Source organism: Lactuca virosa, chromosome 9 (genome assembly GCF_052849685.1).
Source record: "Lactuca virosa cultivar CGN04683 chromosome 9, Lactuca_virosa_CGN04683_v6, whole genome shotgun sequence".
NCBI classification, from domain to species: Eukaryota; Viridiplantae; Streptophyta; class Magnoliopsida; order Asterales; family Asteraceae; genus Lactuca; species Lactuca virosa.
In genome coordinates, this window is record NC_136434.1 from 94,025,048 (window position 1) to 94,048,656 (window position 23,609).

Sequence of the window (23,609 nt, forward strand, 5' to 3'; positions counted from 1 at the left end):
GAAAATCTCTACACCAAGAAGCAAAATTGTATTTTAATTTTTACATGATACAACACAGCTGAAGCCTGAAAGTTTATAAGTAATAGAATGAAAGAAACAAATCATGTTTTTTTACGTAGCTTTACCAATTACCATCTTGTCAATTGCTCATCATAAATAAATGTTATTTTTGTATATGAGAGAGAATTTTATACGTTAACAGTTGTTTGGATACTAAAATTGGTAAACATTACCCCCGGGATGTCTTTCACACTATTAACATTGAGGAAGTAGACCACGATATATGTCTTCATAGTAAGAAACATGATATCCATGATTGAAGCTCATACTGCAGCAATGACTTATATATATTTTTTTATTGTTAGTATAAATATATGAATTCCTAATTTTATAAGTTGTATATATTATTTAATCGTGTTACTGGCTCTCTGTTACCATATAAGATATATATAGAGTATTTGGTTGATTTTTCAAAAAAAGTCCAAAGAAAAAATGGGACTCCAACATATATAGTGAATCGTAATGATATAAGATACACTAAAAAAACTCTTTAACTTTTTGTGTTTTTAGTAATGTGAAGTCATCAATTGATGAAAACGTGAGTGATGGAACAAGAATATTAAGGTGTGATTTATTTCTCAAAAAATTATAAAATAGTTTGAAGTAAGTTAAAGCTTCGAGTTTTTTTTCATAACTTTTTTCATATCGAAAACCGTATGAAAATTTTTGCTGCCTATTGTGGGAGCTTTGTTAATCACATCTTTTTCACCAAAGCTTGTAAATTTACATGCTCTTGATGATAGTTTTTTCAATCATTTTGGTTGATCCCATTATTTTACAAGCATTACTAAATGGACCAAAAAAATAGTAAATTGGTATAAGTTAAAATTGGGATCTTATAAACAACTTGATGAAAAAATTATAGTGTAAAGATTTTTTAAGGTTTTTGGACTTAACTAAAAAACTCGAATATTATGGATGTTTGTCGTGTTTGACGTATATAATTTAAATTTTTTTAGTTTATTACAATGTAATGTTTGATGAGCCAACTAAAATAGTTTAAAAGCTAGTTTTTTTAAAAACTAGTTGAGATATTTAATTGATAATCTAATTAAGTTTTTTCCAAATACACCCATCCACAAGTTAGAAAAAGTTAGATTTTCAGTTAAAAGTTAGTTTTTCGAATTTATAGTAATTTTTAAAGGACCTAAATGGTAATTACTAAAACGTTTAGGGATGTCAAGCAAACATACATCAAAATAAAAGCCCTCTTTCAATCTCGTTTTTCTCTCAACTGTCTCTCCGTGTTCAACTCGCGTTTCAGCAAAAACATTTGAGAGAGAATTTTCTTCACAAGCAGCCTTTCCCGAAATCGGAGTCGTAAAAAATTTTACTTTTAAGAATTGCCACTATTCTGATATTGGATCTTACTACGATCGCAATTTCCAATTTTGTTTCACGTTGAAAAGGCTCTGATTTGTGGCGGATTTCACCGAATCCTAATTGATTTTAAAGGAATTTGGTGAATCGATTTGGTAACCGTACCACGGGACGAATTGAAAGCAGTTGGAGGATTTCATATATTTGATCATAGATTTTTGAACGAAAAAGGTTAATTTTTGTCGATAAGTGTGATTCGATAAGCGATGTTGACATTAACAGTTAGGTTTGTGATGTAATATGGCATTGGCTCTTACACGATTAAACAATGTCGCTTTACATTGGTCGCGAGACTTCCAAGGTATCCAATCTTTTCTCTAAACTACTTCACTAATCATAATCGCATTCTTTGCACAAATTAATATCATAATTCATCTTCTCTTGTTGATCTGTTTCCCTTTTTGCTATTTGAAAAGCTCTGGAAAAGAATTAGTGCAGAAACTACAACTGAAGTCAACCTTCTAGCGGAGAACTGGAAGTATGTTCTCGGCGGTTTAATTTGCCAGGTATTTTTCTTCATAGTATTCAATTGATGATATGCTTTTCAGCATTTCCATGGAAAAAAGTATCGATTTGTTAAATGAAATTGAGTGGGATGATTGAATCAGTTAAACATCCATAACTGATGCCTCTATTATTTGCATGATGCATCCTTAACTTCAAATTGTCGGGTTTCAAAAGGTTGATTTGTACTCCACTAATTTGCTTTCTGTCAAGTAAATGCTAAAAGCTGTTTACACTATTTGTACTATATCTAACATATCTGATTGTGATTGAGTTGTAACTCTTTCAACATTTTATTGATTCTTTTACTTTTTTTTGCCATTTCTTCATAGTACATGCATGGGCTAGCTGCTCGAGGTGTTCACTACATTCATCGCCCTGGGCCAACTCTACAGGACACTGGATTCCTTCTACTTCCAGTATGTTTAATACAGAATTCATTTCCTTCATCTATATTAATGATTATGTGATAAATCTCATATAAATTTGTCAAATATGGTTTTTTAGGAGCTTGGAGAGGAGAGAGCATACGTTAGTGAGACAGTTTTTACTTTCATCTTTCTATCTTTTGTCTTGGTGAGTGTTTAATTTAATTTATACTGTTTTGTTTCTTTTTCAAATTGTTTACATTTTTTCTCATAACTTCTTATTTTTCTCTTTGATTTGTGGGACAGTGGACATTCCATCCTTTCATATTCAAGACCAAAAAGATATACACTGTTCTAATATGGTGCAGGGTCCTTTCATTCTTAGTTGTAAGTTGTACCTTTTAATATATACACACAATTACACAACACAGTGAATTTTATTAGCTAATAAAAGTTTTTGTGTAAAATGTAAATTTATACATTACAGGCTTGTCAATTTCTTCGTGTCCTTACATTTTATTCAACTCAACTTCCTGGTCCAAACTACCATTGTAGAGAGGTTGGAAATTGAAATTTCTTTTTTTTTTTGTTTATTTGATTTTTTATTGTGTAGGCTTTATTTTGTTCCATATAATAAAAAATAAAATTTAGTCTTTATGATTTTAGGGTTCACGCCTTGCAACATTGCCTCGTCCAGATAATCCTCTTGAATTTCTATTAATCAGTAAGCTTCATTTTTATTTATTTATATTTTTATTTTCGATGCAATTTATCAAGTTTCTGATATTATTGATTGGCCATATTTAACAGTGCCACGTGGTGTGCTTTATGGATGTGGTGATTTGATATTCTCATCCCATATGATTTTCTCTCTAGTATTTGTGCGAACATATCAAAAATATGGTACACGGAGGTAAGTTTTCAACTTTTTTTTTTTTTTTTTTTTTTTTTTTTTTTTTTTAAATCCGTAATTCACAGACTTTTTTTTTTTTTTGTTTTTGTTTTCTTATTGCAGATTTATAAAGCAGTGTGCCTGGCTAACTGTTGTGATTCAAAGTTTGTTAATTATTGCTTCTCGCAAGCATTACACAGTTGATGTCGTTGTCGCATGGTACACAGTCAATTTGGTTGTTTTCTTTGTTGACCGGAAGTTGGCAGGTTAGTCACATTCTAAATTAATAAATAATAAAAAATGATTTTTCAACATAGTAATGCTAAAAAAAAAAATATTATAATTTTTGCAGATATGCCTGAGCGAAGTATAGGAGCTATATTGCCATTGAGCAATGATGTCCGGATGAAAGAAGAGAATATTAAACTTGTGAATGGCAACCCCGGAGATCCTGTAGATTGGGTATGTTATGTAAAATATAATCACTTCAATTTTTTATTTATTAATATAAAGTATTTTGCTATTATGATTATAAATTTATAATATAAGTAGTTGACATGGATTTAATATGATGGTGATACAGAGATTGAGAAATCAAGCGAATGGGAAAGTTAATGAAGATAGCAATGGACTTCATGTTGATGTATTGGATGGTGTATAGTCAACGAAAGTCAAAATCATAACTTCAACAATTTTAATTGGGTAAGAAATACGATTTGAGGGCATGTTAATATGTTATGTTGCTACATGTCGATGTTGTCCTCTATTCATTTTATTACAGGATTTTTAATTTCTCTCGGTTAGCATTTTCGGTTTTTTTTAAAGACTATCATCACATATTTGATTAAAAGAAATGTCAATTGTATATGATTCCACCACTATTTGTACTTTATTTATCTATGCTATCGTTATTCAGATAAATCGATAAAGTTGAACAACAAAAAAATAAAAAAAATAAAAATTAAGTTCTCATTCCACCATTAAAATGAACAGTGATTACGTGTACAATGAACATTGAAATAACTATATGCTCCCGTGTATGGGATTATAACCAACCATATATATGTGTACATCATGATGGTATATTGAAATGAAAAAGCCATGATATCACAAAAGCGAAAACCAAACATGCTAGAATGAAATTCAATAGTCTATGACCATTGATGCATCCACGACCTCCTCGTGTTGCTGATGACATGTGTGTAGGGCCCACAATTATTGCTCCGGGATTCACATCCATCGATCCGTGGATCGATGGCGTCTCGTTTGGACCAATCAGATTGCTCACAATCGAATTGCAAATTTCACACGTCCTGATAAAAATAAAAAATATTATTAATATTACTATCCACATGTATCCTTGTTCATCAGACGTCTGATATATGGTCATATTAGGCGTCTGACATATGGTCATGAGGCGCCTATATGCATGAGGCGCAATCAGCAGATTGAGCCTTTATGCATATTAAATCAAATAAAACATTGGGAAATTTTTTTGGGACTTTGAGAGATTGAACAAAAAAATGTTGTGATTATTAAAAAAAATAGAACAGAATCCAATACAGATCATCCCATGACCATTAACAGCTGGAGTGATCCTTAAGTAATCTTACATAAAAAAAGATATTTCATTGGATACTTTTCTTAGTAGTACAAAAGAATCTCATTATGTCGTGAATAAAAGATCTACCACCAAAATTCTTCAATTAGTACATATTGGGGAAAAAGTATATATATTTTTTACCCTTTATAAATATTCACATGATTTTGGTGATTTTATTATTGATCTTTTCAAGATATAGACATTTTTTAATTGACCCATATCTGATAACTTATGAGAAATAATAAACAGTTTTTTTGTTTTTTGTTTTTTTGTGGAAACAAAGCATGGGAGTGAAATACAACGGTGGAAAATGAAAGTCATTCTTTTGTATAGTAAACAAGTGAAACAGAAAATTTTCCCTTACAATAAAAACAATTTGTTTGCATGAGGGTATTTTGGTAAATGTAGCATAATACAGTCTATAGATTAAGAAAAAGGACAGAATAATTAGAGAATTGTCGGTGTAACAATTATTATTTATTGCTTTTATTCGACACTTCTTCTTTTTTTCTCCTTTAATCCTTTAATTAAATCGACCTTCTTTATCTTTTACACCCACTAATCAATTTTTAGGAATTTAATCAATTTTCTTAACATTTTTAGGAATAAATCAATATATACACAAAACAAATATAATATCTTTATTAAAAATATCCTACCAACATACAAATAGTGATGTTAAATTTGAAGGGTTAGAGATTGATTTTGGAAGTCAGATATAGGCTGCTTCTATCTATTCCTTTTCAAGAATGTTGAGTAGCATTAACTAATCATAAATTCGATTACTTAAACCAAGGGTTAATTAAGTAATTTAACAGGCATCTATAAAACTTTTTAATGCACAATAAAATCATGATAATCAATTTTAATGGCACACCCAAACCCAAAATAAACAAGAACAATGACATTTTCAAGGTTTGATTGAATCGAATCGAATCGAAAAGATTATGAATTTATGATTATGATTTGGAATGGATTGAATTAATTTAGGGAGGTATCAGGAAATAACTCACTTGTTTCCCTTGATTTTGAACCAAGTCTCGGCACAATGTTTATGAGCAACAGCCAAATCATCTTTACAGCAACACCCCAATTCAATCGCATCATCATCACCATCATCATCAACCAAGCTCAGGTGACAAATTCTGCAATCTCTCTCAACCTTCTTCCCCAAATGCACAATAACTACTTTACCCTCATCTCCGATGACATTCACCGAACAATCGGACCCGACAGACGACACTCTCCTCGAGTTCCGGGAAGCATGTCCGATTTCAGGATCATCGTAGTTTCCATCGCCGTAAGTAGAGTAAAATTGGGAGTAACAAGAACCCTCTTCCGCATCGGAAAAACATTGGTTGTCGTCGGAGGTGGAACGGCGGAGATGATGTGTAGAAATTTCATTTTCACCATTACCACCGCATTCTAAATCAATGACATCGGTGTGTTGGGTCATCTCCGAATTCGGCATATTTTCAGGGTTTGAGTAAGAAGAAGTGGATCAAATCAAAAGGGGTAGTACCGTAGTAGTAGTAGCAGAAGGTAATCCTCCATAGATGTTTTGAAATGAATTTAAAGGTAATGTAGAGGAGAATGGAGATAGATAGGGGAAAGAGAGAAAGAGAGAGAGAGGAGTGGAGGAAGCTTTATGAGTGTGAAGTGTGGGGTTTTGCAATTGCGAAAAAGGAATGAGATTAGAAGATGATGTCTACAGGTTTACAGCAACATCTGCAGACGATGATTCGATTATTTACGAGTGAATGAGATAATTGTGAAGGAAGGGGTAGGGTTGGCTTGCGAGTGAGCTGTGATAAGTGAGACGGTTGGGGCTGGAAACGAGCCGAGATTTGTTGGCTTCCTAACAAACTCGATCATTTCTCTTACGCTATTTATGCTTTTACCAAGTTTCTCACTTTATATAATTTATTTTCATACACATACATACACTTTTTATTATTTAACAACAAAAGGTTATGTTTATGCATAAAAAATATTACATATTTTGATATGATAATGATTATAATTTGGTATGATACCTCGGTTAAATGTGAAATGTTGTTTCATATATTATCATTTAGACTGTAGATTTGTATCATATCTTTATAAAATGTATATCTAAAGTAGATAGATTTATTAGGATTCTTTATGTGCATATAAAAGAAAACGACTTATAAGGGTAATTATGTTTCAAAATCGTTTAAAAAATATCATTCGAGTTTTGTTTATTAAAAAAAATCATCCAAATAAGATCTTTGTACAAAAAATACCAACAAATTACATACTTTCTTCAAATTTTATCTTTTGGTAACCCTATTTTACCGGTAAAAATTAATTAAGAGAAAAAACAATGGAATCACGAGGGTAATTATGTTTCAAAACTATTTAGAAAAATCCATTCAAGTTTGATATGTTCAAAAAACATCATCAAAATAAGTCATTTGTACAAAAAAAACATCAACAAACTATACATTTTGTTGAAATGTTACCCACTAGTAACCGACTCTTCGGGTTAAAGGATGGCATGACCTAATTATTATGACATGACATAATAATTAGTGATATGACATTAATTGATATATTCCTTATTTATAAATTGATTTAGAGCTTCTTCATGAACGAACAACTTCTTCTTTTTCTATAATGGATTCTTCTTCAACTAAATCGATTATCTCCAATTCAAGGTCACACATTTCAAAAACACATAAGATATTTGATGATACAAACTCTTGTGGTTGTGTCCTCTGGGGCATCCTTCTCGAATTTGGACATCAACTACAAAAACTAATTTAGGCAAAAAGTTTGTGGTTTGTCCCAACCGAAAGTTTTATCATTTCCTTATCTTATATATTTGCTTGGTTATGTGATTCATTTTTTAATATATATATATATATATATATATATATATATATATATATATATATATATATATATATATATATATATATATATATATATTGTTAGATGCATTTCATGTACCCATTTTGTAGCTTTATTTCATAAAAGTACATTGCATATAGGCTTAAACTCATGCATTTTGCATGTTTTTCGGGATTTTTCATGAGGCAATTTCATTCACATACTTTTGTGATATTTTAGGGACTTTTGGAGGTAGGATATTGTTGGAGGAGGTAAATAAAAGTTGCGGACAAAATTTCAGGACTTGCGGAGCACCGAGGAGCAAGATATCAAAGAAATGAAGATTTTGGCTTTACAGAGATTTACACGGCCGTGTAAATGCAAGCCTTGCGTTTACACGGGCCGTGTAAACGTAGATTTCTGCACAGTATATTTTTGCGTTTACGCGGGCCGTGTAAATGACAGTGTTAATTTACGCGGGCCGTGTAAACGTAAATGCGAGTTTTAAAGCAGTTTTTCACCATTTTTAAGGGGGGGAACCGACTTTTTACTTTGGGGGGTCGAGTTTTGGAGTAGAGAAGACGATTTTCTTGAGGATTTTGAAGTTGATTAACACTTGGGAACATTTGATTTCATTTTGTAAGAACTTTAATTTCATTTTCTAGATTTGTGATCTTGTTCTAGTCATGAGTGGCTAGAACCCTAGATTCTCCAACTTTATGTCTTGACTTCTAGTTGTGATTTCAATCATATGACTTGATGTTTGCTTTCAATTTTCTATCTAGTGAATTTGATTTTGTCTCAATCGAATGTTTGATTCTAATTGTGATTCTTATTGGCCATTTGAATTAGGGTTAGATCATTCAAGTTATCTAATTGCAAAATCCGTAATTGTTTTGTAAATTGGACTAGGTAACAAGCACTAATTTGATTTCTATTGAATGAATTTAGTGTAAATCTTTTCACACACTTTTACACTCCCGAGCTTGTGAGGAGTATTGAGTGTTGTTGGGAACATTCACATAAAGTTTAAAGCAACCTTTCAATCTAATTCTAAGAGCTTGTTTAGATTAGGTTAGTAAGGTTAGGATTAATCAAAGAGCTTGTTTTGGTTAATTATTGTGGTGAATGGGAAGTGTTAGAGCTTGTTAACACTTTCAAGTACCAACTTAGATAGAATTAAACAAATATCTTGTCATCCATGGAATCACATTGCTAATTTGTCTTGCATAGAGTTGGAGTACTTACAAATCTTGAACTTATTTCACTTAATCAATTGCTTACTCATTAAATTAGCTCTTATTTGAATCATTGCATTTAAATCCCCCTCTTTTGTGATCATATTGTACCTTGCGCAAAAAGATATAAGCATTTGTCCCGTGTCTCTGTGGATCGACCCTGCTTACCTTGTATTACGTTTTTAGTGCAAAGTAACAGTGTTTTTGGAGTCATTTGTACCCCTTTATTTGTTGGGTTTGACACGCCTAACATATATATATATATATATATATATATATATATATATATATATATATATATGTATATGTATATGTGTGTGTGTGTGTGAGAGAGAGAGATTTTGCTATGGTAGCATAATAATCTTGAGCAATATACTTTTTTGAATATGTATGCCAATTTGTAATGTGGCTACAAAAATGTCTTAATGAATATTTATGCCAATTTGTAGTGTTGTGAAATATACTTGTTTGCATCTTGCATAGCTATAGGTCACGACTAAACTAGAATGGATTGCAAACTATTATGCATCTTCCAATTTTCAAAAATTTCATTCCTTGAGCTACTTATGGACATTTATTCCCTTGTTTTCACAAATTTCAGTCGTTCGCTCATGAAGAAGCCCTATATTAATCTTTAGAGTAGGATTGTATCAACTACTGTCATGTCACAAATTATTATGTCATGCCACCAATAATTAGGCCAAATCATCCTTTAACCTACAAGAGTTGGTTATTAGTAGGTAACATTTGAACAAAATGTATATTTTATTGGTGTTTTTTTATCAGACCTAACTTGGATGATGTTTTTTGAACGATTTTGAAACATGGTTACCCAACTGAGTCATTTTCTCTTGTTTTTTTCCCATAATTAATTTTTACCGGTAAATGTCAATTACCATAAGGGTGACATTTGAACAAAGTATGTAGTTTGTTGGTGTTTTTGGTACAAATAACTTACTTGTATGGTGTTTTTTTGAGCATAACAAACTTGGATGGTGTTTTCGGAACAGTTTTGAAACAGGTTTCCTTTATAAGTCATTTGCCCCATATATAATTGTCACGATTGACATAATGAAAGACAAGTGTTTCATGGTCCTTTATGGCATCAGAGTTGCCTATTTTGATATCATTATTTCTTTTTTCCCAGAAACTCAATACATTTAATCTTTTTTTAGAATGACTTATACATCCACCCATTATTTTATTTCTAAACGTAGGCATTTCATCTAAAGCGGGAGTTGAACCCTCAACCTGTGGTTGATGTACACTTATCCATCAACTCATGACATGGCCAACCCTGAGGATTCCAATGTCCCGGACGAGCCAGAAAAAAAGGTCCTTGGGCCCTAAACGAATTAAATTATATAAACTAAAGTTTTTTTTAAAACGACGATAACAAGTCACCATGTATGTTATATGCACCTTAAATGGCTTGTTGAAGTTGTAGCAATGTTTTCTATTTTGATAAATGTTTGTTAGTTTTTGTGACCAAATTGGAAGATTTCCTAGATGTAATCCATAACTTATCAGCCCTTCAGTGTTCTTTGTTGTGTAAGTTCAAAAATTTGGAGCTTTTGAAACTGAAATTTGGGATGTTAAAATTTAAGGTCTTTCATTATTTTGGAGTGCACACTAAGTTATTTTGGTCTCTCTTAGAACCTAGAACTTAGAACAAATATATTTACTTGAATCAAATGCATTTCTTCTCAGTTTTGTGCCTAAACTAGAAGTGTTCTTTTTGGATTATCCCATTGTTGATTTTGTGAAACTTGGACTTTTGGAAAACGTAAATGCTATAAGACATCCATGCTTTGTCAATCAGGTGGAACAAAATGTAGATTGATTAAGTTTTGATCTACCTTGATTATCATTCTATTGAAATCCTTTTCTAACCCTAAACCCTTTTCTGACCTTGTTTGATAAGTGGAAGAAACAAAACAAAACTAGAAATATGATAAGTAGAAGTATTAATATTTAATTTCTGAATTCTGATCCGATAACATAAATACATCATACATAAATGATCGATTAGACGATTTCAACAAATCAACAATCAACCATTCAACATTATTACATTAAGTGTTCAATTCAACTCAAGTATTCAAATAGAAACTGATAATCGACATTCTGATTGAGTAATTTATGTATCTGATAATGCAAATTGATATTAATTAAACTCATAAGTGATAATCGACACTCAATATTTCGATTACAAATTGATAATTCAACTCAATAATTGACATTTTGATTTTGACATTCAATTTCAAACTGATCCAACACAGGAATTGAAGATTTGGATAACATCAATTAATCGATTACTTACCTGATTAGAAATCAGTAGAATAGTAGTAAGTCTGCAGCAGTGCATAAATTGACCCTTCAAAGAATCACAGTAACCCTCCTCCCGGATGTTGTCGTTGAAGTGTGATCGATCGATGTTGCCTTCTGGTATTGGAGTATTGGACAATCTTTGCTTTGGGATGAAATAATATAGTAAAAAAAAATGGGCCCCTGAAAAAAATGGGCCCTGTGCAGTAGCCCTTCTTCCCCCCCCCCCCCTTTTATCACCGGCCATAACTCCTGATACTGTTAGACTTAAAATCTTTTGATGAATTTCACCTTCTTTGAAATGATAAAAAAAAGTTTCTATTAATGGAACTGTAATCTGTTAGAAAATCGGGGTAATAAAGGCACTTGGATATTCTGAGACTTGTGATTTCACTATCAAATCAAAGTATTTGGGTGGTACTCCTTAATATTTGATTGGATAAGACTCAGAAGAGAAAAGAACAAAGAATGATATGTATGAATTTCGTGAGTACCTGACCAAAAATTGGTTAAAAACCTTCTCTGCCCCTTGGACCCCGCTCCCAGGGGCGCTGCCCCTGAACCCCCGTTCGTTTATGGGCTTCGCCCCTAAATGACAGTCTACTTTTAATCTTGAATAAACTTAAACAAGTGTGCACTCCGCACATTCCTTACTTGTTTAATATTCATCAATATTATTTTTTGTCAACAAGTCAACCCATTACACTTAAATACAATTAGTGAAACAAAGCACCAACATAATCCTCTAATATTAAGTCATGTATAATTGCTTAGTTTTATGTATTTTTTTCATGAGTAAGGCCAAAATAAGGTTATAAAAAATATTCGGCGTTAACTAGTTGGTTGAATGAGGTTAAAGGATTAATCGGTGTAGGAGGAAATTAATTGAGGTCCCTAAGTCCCTAAATTATTAAAAAAAATAATCAAAATTTAATAAATCTTATTGTTATTTAGACCATCAGATTAACATGATGTTTAATAGTCAAAACTACATATCATATTAAAAGTTTAACAACTTTAGAATAATAGATTAAGAGTTTATCCATTTTGACAATTTTGTTGCAACGTCCCAAAATTACCAACAAAAATTTTCATTTTTAAACTATCAAATCCATACAGCCATTGTCCTGAAACTAATCAGAGTAAAATGTATCTTTTAAACATCAGAGTAAAACAATAACAATCAGTGCGGAAAAGCCATCAGGGGATGTTGTACAGTCAAGCCGGGTCATTCCTTTTGGAACTCGAAGTACCTGAAAATGATTAAACCAGAAACCCGTAAGCACAAAGCTTAGTGAGTTCCCCAAAGTACCACATACCATACATAGGATAAGGAATGATATGGGTCACCCATAGTCTTACTGTCACTATCATCCATAAGCCAAATCATGGTCTTTTCTTGCCACACCAACAACCAAATCTTGGTCTTACGAACAAGTGTCAAGAGCCACCTCCTGGTTTTCCATGCAAGCATCACAAGAACAACTAGCATTATACATATAATTGTCGGGGCCAGACCTTGGTCTTGCATACAATTGCCAGGAGCCACCACTTGGTCTTTCATACATATGCCAGGGTCTACCACCAGGTCTTCCATGCAATTATCACAAAGACAAAAAAACATCCTACATAGTATAGTGAGAAGACTCGCCTTGTCGACGAAATCACTAACTAACAACTCTCACAACCAACGAACGGGTGCTAAACACATCCTACTAAAACCATACAACGTAAATCCTTAGTCTACCTTCTAAAACTAGAAATTTGACCAAAATTCAACCCATGCCAAAAGTCAACGGTCAAAGTCAAAGTTAACAGCCGGTACTCACGTCATGACCGACCTTTGGTCACGTCGTGGCTAACAAACTCAGCCCCGATCCAAAAACTCAAATTTGAACAACTTATCTATGATCAAAACCATTGTTATGTTGTGATGATCATGCCCCCACGCCGTGAAAGAGTCCCTCCAAAACAATTGGGAAAACCCATCGTCACATCGTGACCTCCATATGGTCACGTCGTGACTACAGAAAATTGGGACATCTTAATGCATTCAGTCCATAATCCTTTAATCCATCCATTCTAACTTTCCAAACGACCTTCCTTGTAACATCCCAATTTTCAAGTCCAAAAATTTCTTTTTAATTAACTGTCTCATAAAAACATTCAGAAGAAAATACTGTGAAAACACATCATCTCATAAAACAATGTATCATGTCTGAAAACCCAAGTCATAAAATAATAACATATCAGAGTACAATCCCAGAAAATTCCATGCGGAAATCATGTGTGTGTGTGATGCGCTGCTACACTGCCGGTTCCTTCCCCTTAGACGAAGAGGTACCTGAAACCCAAAAACTAAAACTGTAAGCACAAAGCTTAGTGAGTTCCCCCATCATACCACATACCATATAGACATATCACATTCATACTGCCGGGCAATTCTGGGGTGCCCGACCTACCCAGTACGACCATTCTGGGGTGCCGACCTACCCGTGTCAAGCCATTCTGGGGTGCTGACCTACCCATGTCAAGCCATTTTGGGGTGTTGACCTACCCTTCGGTCCTATCAACCGAACCTCAGGGACTATTCCACCCCCTACTGCTACTATCACATATGTCATAACGTAAACATACTGTTAGACGTTTCTGGGGTGTCCGACTTACCCTTCGGCCCTAACAACCGAACTTGAGGACTATTCCCTCCCTACTACCACTATCACATATAACATATCATGCCAGCATATAATCATATCATCACATACTGTCAGACATATCTAGGGTGTCTGGCCTACCCTCCGGTCCTAACAACCGGACTCTACTACTGTCACATATACATATCGTGCTAGCATATAACATATCAGGTGGTAGCAAACCTAGATGAATATCACAAAGACAATCATCCAATCATACAACTCCTACTGGTGGGCCGGCATTGTGGCCGTAGACCCACCGCTACTGGAAGGTAACTCACCTCGAACGAGTAGCTGCTGATAATCTGTGCGGAAATTCTCTGTCTGCTACTGCTCCGGAAATCCTCCTGCTATAATCCCCACAAAACACTTAATCAGAGTCTGATATCTATTCTTAGGGTAAAATGACCATTTTACCCCTGACCAAGTCCAAGTCAAAGTCAAAGTCAACTTCCAGTTGACCCGACTCGCCGAGTTGGGCCGCCAACTCGTCGAGTCTCTATCTCTTCAACTGTCTTCATCCACGACCCTACTCGTCGAGTTTAGCGACGACTCGACGAGTTCCTCTTCGATATGAACATCGAATGAACCTTCATCCGACTCGCCGAGTTGTATGAACAACTCGTCGAGTTCACCTTCATCTGATGAACAAGTTCTGACCTTGACTCGCCGAGTTGTATGAACAACTCGTCGAGTTCATCTTCAATCATAAGGAGATTGCCTTGGACTCGACGATTCTGTTCTAGCACTCGTCGAGTCCCATGAACTCCTGGTCTAAGGCTAAGTCCAATACATTGGGTCACTCCTTCGGACCTTCTACAAGCTTTCTAACACCCAACTGAGTTCTTTTGACCCTCAACAGACATGGGACTTTATGCCTTGGACTCGTCGAGTCCCAAGAACGGACTCGCCGAGTCGATAACGTCCACACCCTAAATCCTCGATTTCTGATGTACAACTTTTGACGAAAAGATAGATCCAAGCCCCTAAGCTCGATCTAGCACGCAAAGTTTCGAACTTTACATGCATGCATGGGACTTTTGAGCCTAAAAGGCTCTAAAATGGCTCTTATGTTGCATGGGTCCTTCCTTGAGTGCAAAAGCAACCCAAATCTGCCTTGTGACCCCTCCTAAGACTTAGATCCGAAGTCTTGACCCCCAACCATGTTTGCAATCATGGTTGGCTACCTCATATGGCTTAAAAATCCCTAATTCTTCCCCAAAAAGGGATCTAACAAACAAGCAAGCAAGGTAAAGACTTTATACCTTTCAAAGACTGCAAATGATGAACCAAACTCGAATCCTTCAGTCTCCTCTTGATCCTTCTTTGTTCTTCCTCCTTCTTTGAGGTCAAAACCCACAAAAATCACTCAAAAGCCTTAGATCTTGCACCAAAACACTTAGGGTTTGCTATGGAGGGTTTCTGGGAGCATAAAGGGGCGATGGAGGCTATATAAGGTTGTTTAAATAGGGTGTAAACCCTCAGATTAGGGTTTTGTACAGAGCCTACTCGTCGAGTCCGGGACCCGACTCGACGAGTCCATCACTTAAATCCCGCGTCTCATCCCGCTTCTACTCGGCGAGTTGGGCCTTCAACTCGCCGAGCCCCAGGCCAAAAATGCGAAATTACTTAAATACAATACATACCAGGAACCATGTGCTACAAATCTCCCCCACTTATTTTAGACTTCGTCCTCGAAGTCTGCTGCTCGTTCCTGGAAAAGCTCTGGGTAATGCTCCATCATCTCATCCACCGGCTCCCAGGTCCATTCCGAGCCCTTCCGGTGCTGCCATTGCACCTTCACTAGCTCCACCCTCTTGTTCCTCAGATCCTTCGACTTCCGGTCGAGAATCACTACAGGCCGCTCAATGTAATTCAGGTTGTCATCGACCTGAATATCCTCTAATGGTATCACTGCCGAGTCGTCCACCAAACATTTCCGTAACTGGGAGACGTGAAAAGTGCTATGAATCTGACTGAGTTTGGCTGGCAGATCCAACCTATATGCCACCTTTCCCACCCGGGCTATAACCCTAAAGGGTGCAATATACCTGGGACGCAACTTGCCCCGTTTCCTGAATCGGATGACGCCCTTCCATGCCGACACCTTCAGGAGAACCATATCCCCGACCTGAAACTCCAGGTCCGGGCGCTTGTCGGCATAACTTTTCTGCCGACTCTGAGCAGTCTGAAGTCTGCTCCGAACCTGCTGAATCCTCTCTGTCGTCTTGAGCACCACTTCGGTGCTCCCCATGACCCTCTGGCCAACCTCACCCCAACATATCGGGGTTATGCACTTCCTCCCATATAACATCTCAAAGGGAGAACGGTCGATACTCGCATGATAGCTATTATTATACGAAAACTCCGCCAACGGAAGGTAGGTATCCCAGCTACCTCCGAAGTCTAAAACACATGCCCGCAGCATATCCTCTAGCGTCTGGATGGTCCGCTCGCTCTGACCATCCGTCTGCGGGTGAAAGGCGGTGCTAAAATGCAGACGAGTACCCAACTCGTCATGGAACTTCTTCCAAAACCTGGAAGTGAACCGCACATCCCTGTCGGAAATCACTGAAACTGGCACTCCGTGCCGAGCTACCACATCTCGGATATAGATGTCGGCCAACTTTTCAGCCGAAATGCTCTCCTGGATCGGTATAAAATGGGCACTCTTGGTCAACCGATCCACGATTACCCAAATCGAATCCACTCCCCGTGCAGTCTTGGGAAGCTTGGTAACGAAATCCATGATAATATCTTCCCATTTCCACAAGGGAATATCTAACGGCTGCATCTTGCCGTGCGGCCTCTGGTGCTCGGCCTTGACCTTCCTGCAGGTCAAGCACCGCTCCACATACCATGCTACGTCCCGCTTCATGCAGGGCCACCAATAATCAAGACGAAGATCTCTATACATCTTCGTCGCTCCGGGATGGATAGAAAATCTGGATTTGTGTGCCTCCTCCATCAGGATCTGGCGTACGCCTCCATGAAAAGGGACCCACACCCTACGGTGAAGAGTCAATAACCCTCGGCTATCATAGTCGAAGGAGGAAACCTGGCCCACTATACGTTCGCTCTTCCGATGTTCCTCCTTCATAGCCTCCTGCTGAGCCTCCCGGATCCGCTCCAACAGTGGAGTCACCACTGTCATCCTCAGACAGATGTCCCTGATTGGCGCTGCCTTGCGACTAAGCGCATCGGCCACGACATTGGCCTTCCCCGGGTGGTAGAGGATCTCGCAATCATAATCCTTCACCACATCCAGCCACCGACGCTGCCTCATATTCAGGTTCGGATGATCCATGAGGTACCTCAAACTCTTGTGGTCCGTGTAAATGGTACAACGAACACCATAGAGGTAATGACGCCAAATCTCGAGGGCAAAAACAACAACCCCCAGCTCCAAATCATGCGTTGGGTAATTCGCCTCGTGAGGCTTCAACTGCCTTGAAGCGTATGCAATAACATGCCCTCTCTGCATCAGTACCGCGTCCAAACCTGAAATGGACGCATCACAATATACTACAAAATCCTCCATGCCCTCTGGCAGGGCTAAGATTGGCGCCTCGCACAATCTCTGTCTCAGTGTCTCGAATGCGGCCTGCTGCTCAGGCCCCCAGCGAAAGACCACGGCTTTCCTCGTCAGCCTGGTCAGGGGCACGACTATCTTGGAGAATTCCTGAATGAATCTCCGATAGTAGCCTGCCAATCCCAAAAAGCTTCGAATCTCAGATGGTGACATCGGAACTTCCCACCTCATCATGGCCTCAACCTTGGCCGGGTCTACTGATATCCCATTCTGGTTGATAAGGTGCCCGAGAAACTGCACCTCGCGCAACCAGAACTCACACTTGGAGAACTTAGCATACAAGCTCTCCCTTCTCAAAGTCTCCAGAACCTCTCGCAGATGCTCCTCATGCTGTTCTCGCGTCTTGGAGTAAACCACGATATCATCAATAAACACTATCACAGACCGGTCTAACATCGGTCTACACATGCGGTTCATGAGGTCTGATGTGTGTAAACTCAACTAGTTTTAATCCTACTTTTAATTATAAAATTGACACACAAAGGCAGTAGACCTATCAATTGTGGTGTAGTTAAATAAATATGGTATCGAACTCAGGGAACGGAAAATTAAAACTAAAAACTAGAATTAACTAAAAACAAGTAATAGAAAATAAGGGTTTCTCTAGTTTTGCAAGAATAGAAACTTAACTAAAACTTAACTACTCAATTAAAAGCTGAAAACACGTAAAAACAAACTAAATTCAATGATCAAAGAGGGTTTCTGTTTAGGTTCAACTTATTTACTCCTATGGTTAATTTTTATGATAATATAATAGATTAATTGTTATTGGTTACCGACTCTGGTGATTAGATTCGCATTCGCTATTACTAATCCTTAGAAAACATACCAATTCAAGCGATGGCCAGTTGATTAAACTAATAGATTTCCTAGGTTAATTATTCGGGTTAAATAAGACTTGTAGCTAGCTAATTAAATTTGGTGATTCAATTAACCTCTTGTTGATGGTGTATCACACAAGCTCACACATTAATTTACCCATTCTCTAATTAATCCTAGTTTCATGTTCATTATTCCTAGGCATATAGTATTGTGTTCACATAAATTATATGAGATAAGCAATTAAGAGATGTTAATGCAGCTTAATCACTTAGCAATTAACAGAAAATAGTTATGGTTAATGCATAAGGGTCTTTAACAAGCTTAATTTAACAATATCACCAACTAACAATTAATCAAAAGAATAAATTAAACCATAGGAGCAAAATTGTCTTCCCCAAACAGAAACTAACGAAATTAGTTCATGATTTCAGTGTATGAAAGCTTAAAAACGAATTCAAATAAACCTAACATAATTCTACTCAAAGGTAAAGTGGAAAATTAAACCTAAAGTGCCTTAATCTCTTAAGAATGAAGGATTAGGGTTCTTCAACGTTTTCCAGAGCTCCAAGGGCTTCCTTGATCGCCAAGTGTTTCCACCAAAAATCCAGAGAGTCCTCAATTCGGGTTTGTGAAGTTTATTTATAGTTTTCTCAAAACAGGGGCTACTCGTCGAGTAGATAACTGACTCGACGAGTCCCCTTGTTGAATCCGTATGCGGCAAGGACTTCTCGTATTTCTTCGTGAACCTTCGTGTCTACTCGTTGAGTAGACGACCCTACTCGCCGAGTAGCTTCAGAATTAAGTCTTTTTCTTCTTTCTTTCGTTCCCGAGCTTTCGTTCATGTCTCCTGCTTCCTTTTGCTTCCGAGCTTCTTTTTTGGACTGAAAATATAATTTGAACAATATTAAGTACCTTTTGTCCATAATATGCAAATAATTAGCTAATAATTGATAAAAATCTATACTAAATATATGGCTAAATATGCAAATATCAAAATACCCCACACTTGACTTTTGCTTGCCCTCAAGCAAAACTGAATCTTAGCACACTAATACCACATAAGACAATCCCAATCAAACCCAGCCATTATGCCAAGACCGCAACGCATGCATTTGTGTCTAAATTTTTCCTAAACGACCCCCCTCATCCTAAATACTCACAATCCTCATAAACACTCGCCCACTTCTTTTGAACAATGCTCATTTTATGCATCCCTCCGAATCCATCCGCATAAAACCTCCTAGTCTCAAGGTGTTTTTGGTTGAGCAACCCAAGCATACATAATCTAAAAATTACAATTCTTCGATACCACTATGGAGCTTTTTGGAATTCTTCACCTTCTTGATAATTTGAACTTTGATTTCTTTGAATTCTTCAAATTTGCCACATTTTTGATTTTTGGTATCTTCAACTTTTGAATTTCTTTAGAACTTTGATCTTTTGATCTTCACTTTAACTGCTCCAAAATTCTTACAACTTTTCTTGTAATTCTCTCTTTTTTTACATGTATCTCGCTTTTTTTTCACTCAATTCCTACATGCTTAAGCAAGGGCGCTCAACTTCAACCTTTATTGATTAAAGATAAAAATTTTCCTGGATACATTTCTGGTACACGATGCTAAACATATTGCATCCCTCAAACTAAGCGAGGTTGTGTTTTTGTTCCATGATTTCACTAGAATAAAAGGGGCCACAAATGCATTATAACGTATATAGGCTCAACTAAACATTTGGGTCCTCATAGAATCATCAAACATAACACAAGCATGGAATCCTAATTGTTTTTACCAAAATTTTCTAAATTAACCCCTAGCAATTTTAAAATTATACCTAGAATTAGGATTCTAATCTTACTAATTTAACTAATATAACCAACCCCCTACCCCACACTTAATTTATGCAATGTCCCCATTGCATATTATGCATGATAAAGAACAATAAAATAAAGAAGGAATTGGAACAAACTCCCCTGGGATAGTAGTCGCGAGGTTGATATTCTTCAATTTAGCTCCATCTTCAACTGACTTTAGATATGGGAACAGCTCATCCATGCCTTGGGGTCATATCTTGTGTTTGAAAGCTCCAAAACTGCAGGAAAGATACTCGGAAATCTTCAGGAATCAAACTCTAAGGCATATGAGCGAGACTCGTAGTGAATATGAGCAGAATATAAGCCTTGAGAACGAAAAGTGATAAACTCGTCGAGTCTATACGGAAACTCGATGAGCAGCAACGTATCAAGCAGAAAAATCGTGCAATTGAACTAGGACTCGTCGAGTAGATAATGTGCACTCGGCGAGTCCATCGCTGAGTGAGAAATATATATATTCTGCTTTTGGGTTCCGTTTCTGATATGGCTGGGTATGATAACTCAGTGTGTTTTCTTCATTTTTCTTCAACAAATAACACTCTAAGACCTTCCTTGAGAACGGACTCGACCCTAAACTCATGCACATTCTCATCTAGACCCGATCCTCACTCTAACCTTAACAATTGAGACTCTTGCATGCATCCAATCCTTCATTCTGAAAAGAAAACAACCACAAGTGATAAAAGAAAACAAATTCCTACTTAAACATCCTACAAGTTCAACACCCAAAACAAAGAAAAGTAAATAGTCTTAAACATCAAAAACACAATAAAATAAAGCATCAATCCTCCTCCTCCTCTTCATCTCCTCCGGCTCCACTTCCGTCCGCTTGGTTTCTTCTCGCTTGCACCCTTTCATCCCAACTGGACACATACGGGAATCCGGGCCTTGGCGCAAAATGCATTGCTCAAATAAATAAGCAAATGACTCATTGACATAGTTCACGCCCCGCCCGAGGTCGTCTTGGTATCTTCGCAGCTCAACATTATACCAATCCATAGGTAGCTCCTCATCCACCGGAATAACCGGTGGGTCTTGTGGCACCCGCTCTCTCATTTGCCTTACCCTCCTTCCCGGTTCTTCCGACACTAACGGTTCATCATCATTTGGAATACTAACATGCCCCCCTCCATAATCCTCAATGATCCTAGCCCTCCTGAATAATGTTGTGCTGAAGGGAGGACTAGGAATCATAGTCAATGCCCGTGCCTCTTGTCGGTCCAAAATACCATAAGTTATCGCGAGCCTTGTAACAAACATACCGCCATTGATTTTTGAAGTCACCCGCTCTTTCACTGCCCCCTTTGCCAAGTATTTTGCCATGCAATATGGCAAATTGCAAAATACATTAGGAGTGATAATACTCCACATGTAAAAGATGTCGAGAGTGGGGACTTTATCGTCATCCTTTCGCATGTTTATAGAGCTCGCGATCAGACGATGTATTAAGTAATGAATCAGGGAACGGATGCTCCCCTTTTGGGCGGATGAAGGAATGTAAACCCGGTTGGAAATGGTGGTCCACCAAGTAGAGGCAACCACATCCTCGGGCAGGTCTTTGTGGCACTGCTCCAAAAATGACTCAAAAGCCTCGGACATGATCTCATTCTGATCATAAATACCAAGCCTCCATGCCAGCTCTGCAATGCTGCACTGGCGAAACTCTCCTCCAAGGCAGAATGAAATAATATTCGGATTATAGTAGTCATCACCACCCCGGAAAGAGATGGTGGCAAAGAACTCCCAGCAAAGCTCTTGATACACGGGTTCTTGAAGCTTGAACAACCGACTCCACCCGTCACAGATTATTTGTAGCCCATTAACTTCACAAGACTTGACCAAATAATGGTTCAGCGCTTCTTCCAACCCAGTTTGCCCTATCCAGGACCAGTCCAACTCATTAGGAACATATATTTCCTTCCGCTTCAAAGCCTCCAGCTTGCTTTTTGTTCGTGTGAGTGAAGACTTGTTGGTGATGCTTGGAAAAGTCAACCATGGGATGTCCCCATAACCACCTCCTCTTGAGCTTTGACCTCTCCTAGACATGGTTCCTACACAGCAGAGAAACAAGAAAACCACAAGCAAAATACCGAAAATATTAAAAATGGCAGAATATTGGGCATCAACAGCATGGACTTGCCGAGTCCACGAACTGCTCGGCGAGTAGGACGAACTGCGGGAGTCCAAATCTGTTCTGATGAAATTATCCATCCGAATCCATAAATTATTGCAGGGGTTTGCTTCGGAATGTTCCAGGAGCATATGATTGTAAAAAATTACGTCTAAAACGTCCTAATTTGTCAAAAATCAAAACCCTAAAATCCAAGTCTTCCCAAAATCGGGATTTTCCAGAAATTAAGGGTGATATTTCACCAAAGATCGAAACTTGTAAAGGATTAAGAACTAAAGTTGTTACCTTGTTGGTTGAATTCGCAAAAGAAGAGAAGATTCAAGATGAAGGCTTGAGAGAGTGCACGTCGAGTATGGGGGTGGCGGCTCGTATGAATGGCTGAAACTGTTTGCAAATTAGGGTAAAAACCCCTCTTTTACAGAATGTAAAATAATTTTTTTTCGGGTAATATATGGACTCGTCGAGTAGGCGGACCTACTCGGCGAGTAAATGCTTAAGTCAGCGATTTTTCGGGATTTTTGAAATGGACTCGCCGAGTAGACTTAGAGACTCGTTGAGTTTTTCATTCTGTGAAAAATTTGAGTTTGCAAAATAAAATGTATGCCACCCCACACTTGAGCATTGCTTGCCCTCAAGCAATCATTTTAAACACAGAAGAAGATTGATAAAAACAAATCCAAAGCAAAATGAAAATAAAAAAAAACAAAAAAGAGAAGAAAAAGAAAGCAAACTCTAAACGCGGGTTGCCTCCCGGAAGCGCTTCTTTTTAAGGAGTCATTAGCTGGACTCCTTCCCGCTTACATTTATGTAATCCCTTCCATCAGCAGCCCTTCTTCAAGTTCTTCATATCTCGGAATTCCTTCTTCATATCTTTTCACCCTATGACCATTGACCTTGAAAGGAGTTCCATCGCTTGATATTAGCTCAATAGCTCCATGTGGAAAAAATTTCTTTACTATAAATGGACCATCCCATCGTGTCTTAAGCTTGCCCGGAAATAGTTTAAGCCTTGAATTGAAGAGTAACACCTTTTGTCCCTCTTTAAAGTCTTTATTACCTTTCAATCTTCTATCATGCCAAGTCTTGGTCTTTTCTTTGTAAATTAAGGAACTAGTGTAAGCTTCATTCCTAAGCTCTTCCAAGGCATTCATTTGCATTAACCGGTTAGTTCTAAGTTCAGCCAAATCAAAATTGCACACCTTTAATGCCCAATAAGCCTTGTGCTCTATTTCAACCGGTAAGTGACAATTTTTTCCATAGACTAGCCTATAT

General features: G+C 37.0%; 2 protein-coding genes across 2 annotated transcripts; one reads left to right on the forward strand and one right to left on the reverse strand.

The window, feature by feature from the left end:
- Positions 1 to 1,282: 1,282 nt before the first annotated feature.
- Positions 1,283 to 4,082, forward strand: LOC145137475 (phosphatidylinositol:ceramide inositolphosphotransferase 2-like). The gene is made up of 11 exons (XM_079071607.1): positions 1,283 to 1,741; positions 1,857 to 1,946; positions 2,277 to 2,363; positions 2,452 to 2,520; positions 2,619 to 2,699; positions 2,800 to 2,871; positions 2,979 to 3,036; positions 3,123 to 3,225; positions 3,328 to 3,470; positions 3,557 to 3,666; positions 3,788 to 4,082. The coding sequence occupies exons 1-11, from the start codon at positions 1,709 to 1,711 to the stop codon at positions 3,863 to 3,865; spliced, it is 924 nt and encodes a 307-aa protein (XP_078927733.1). The 5' UTR covers positions 1,283 to 1,708; the 3' UTR covers positions 3,866 to 4,082.
- Positions 4,083 to 4,150: 68 nt separating this feature from the next.
- On the reverse strand, positions 4,151 to 6,682 carry LOC145137476 (uncharacterized). The gene is made up of 2 exons (XM_079071608.1): positions 5,821 to 6,682; positions 4,151 to 4,517 (listed from the first exon to the last, which is right to left on the reverse strand). The coding sequence occupies exons 1-2, from the start codon at positions 6,276 to 6,278 to the stop codon at positions 4,277 to 4,279; spliced, it is 699 nt and encodes a 232-aa protein (XP_078927734.1). The 5' UTR covers positions 6,279 to 6,682; the 3' UTR covers positions 4,151 to 4,276.
- Between the last annotated feature and the right edge of the window lie 16,927 nt (positions 6,683 to 23,609).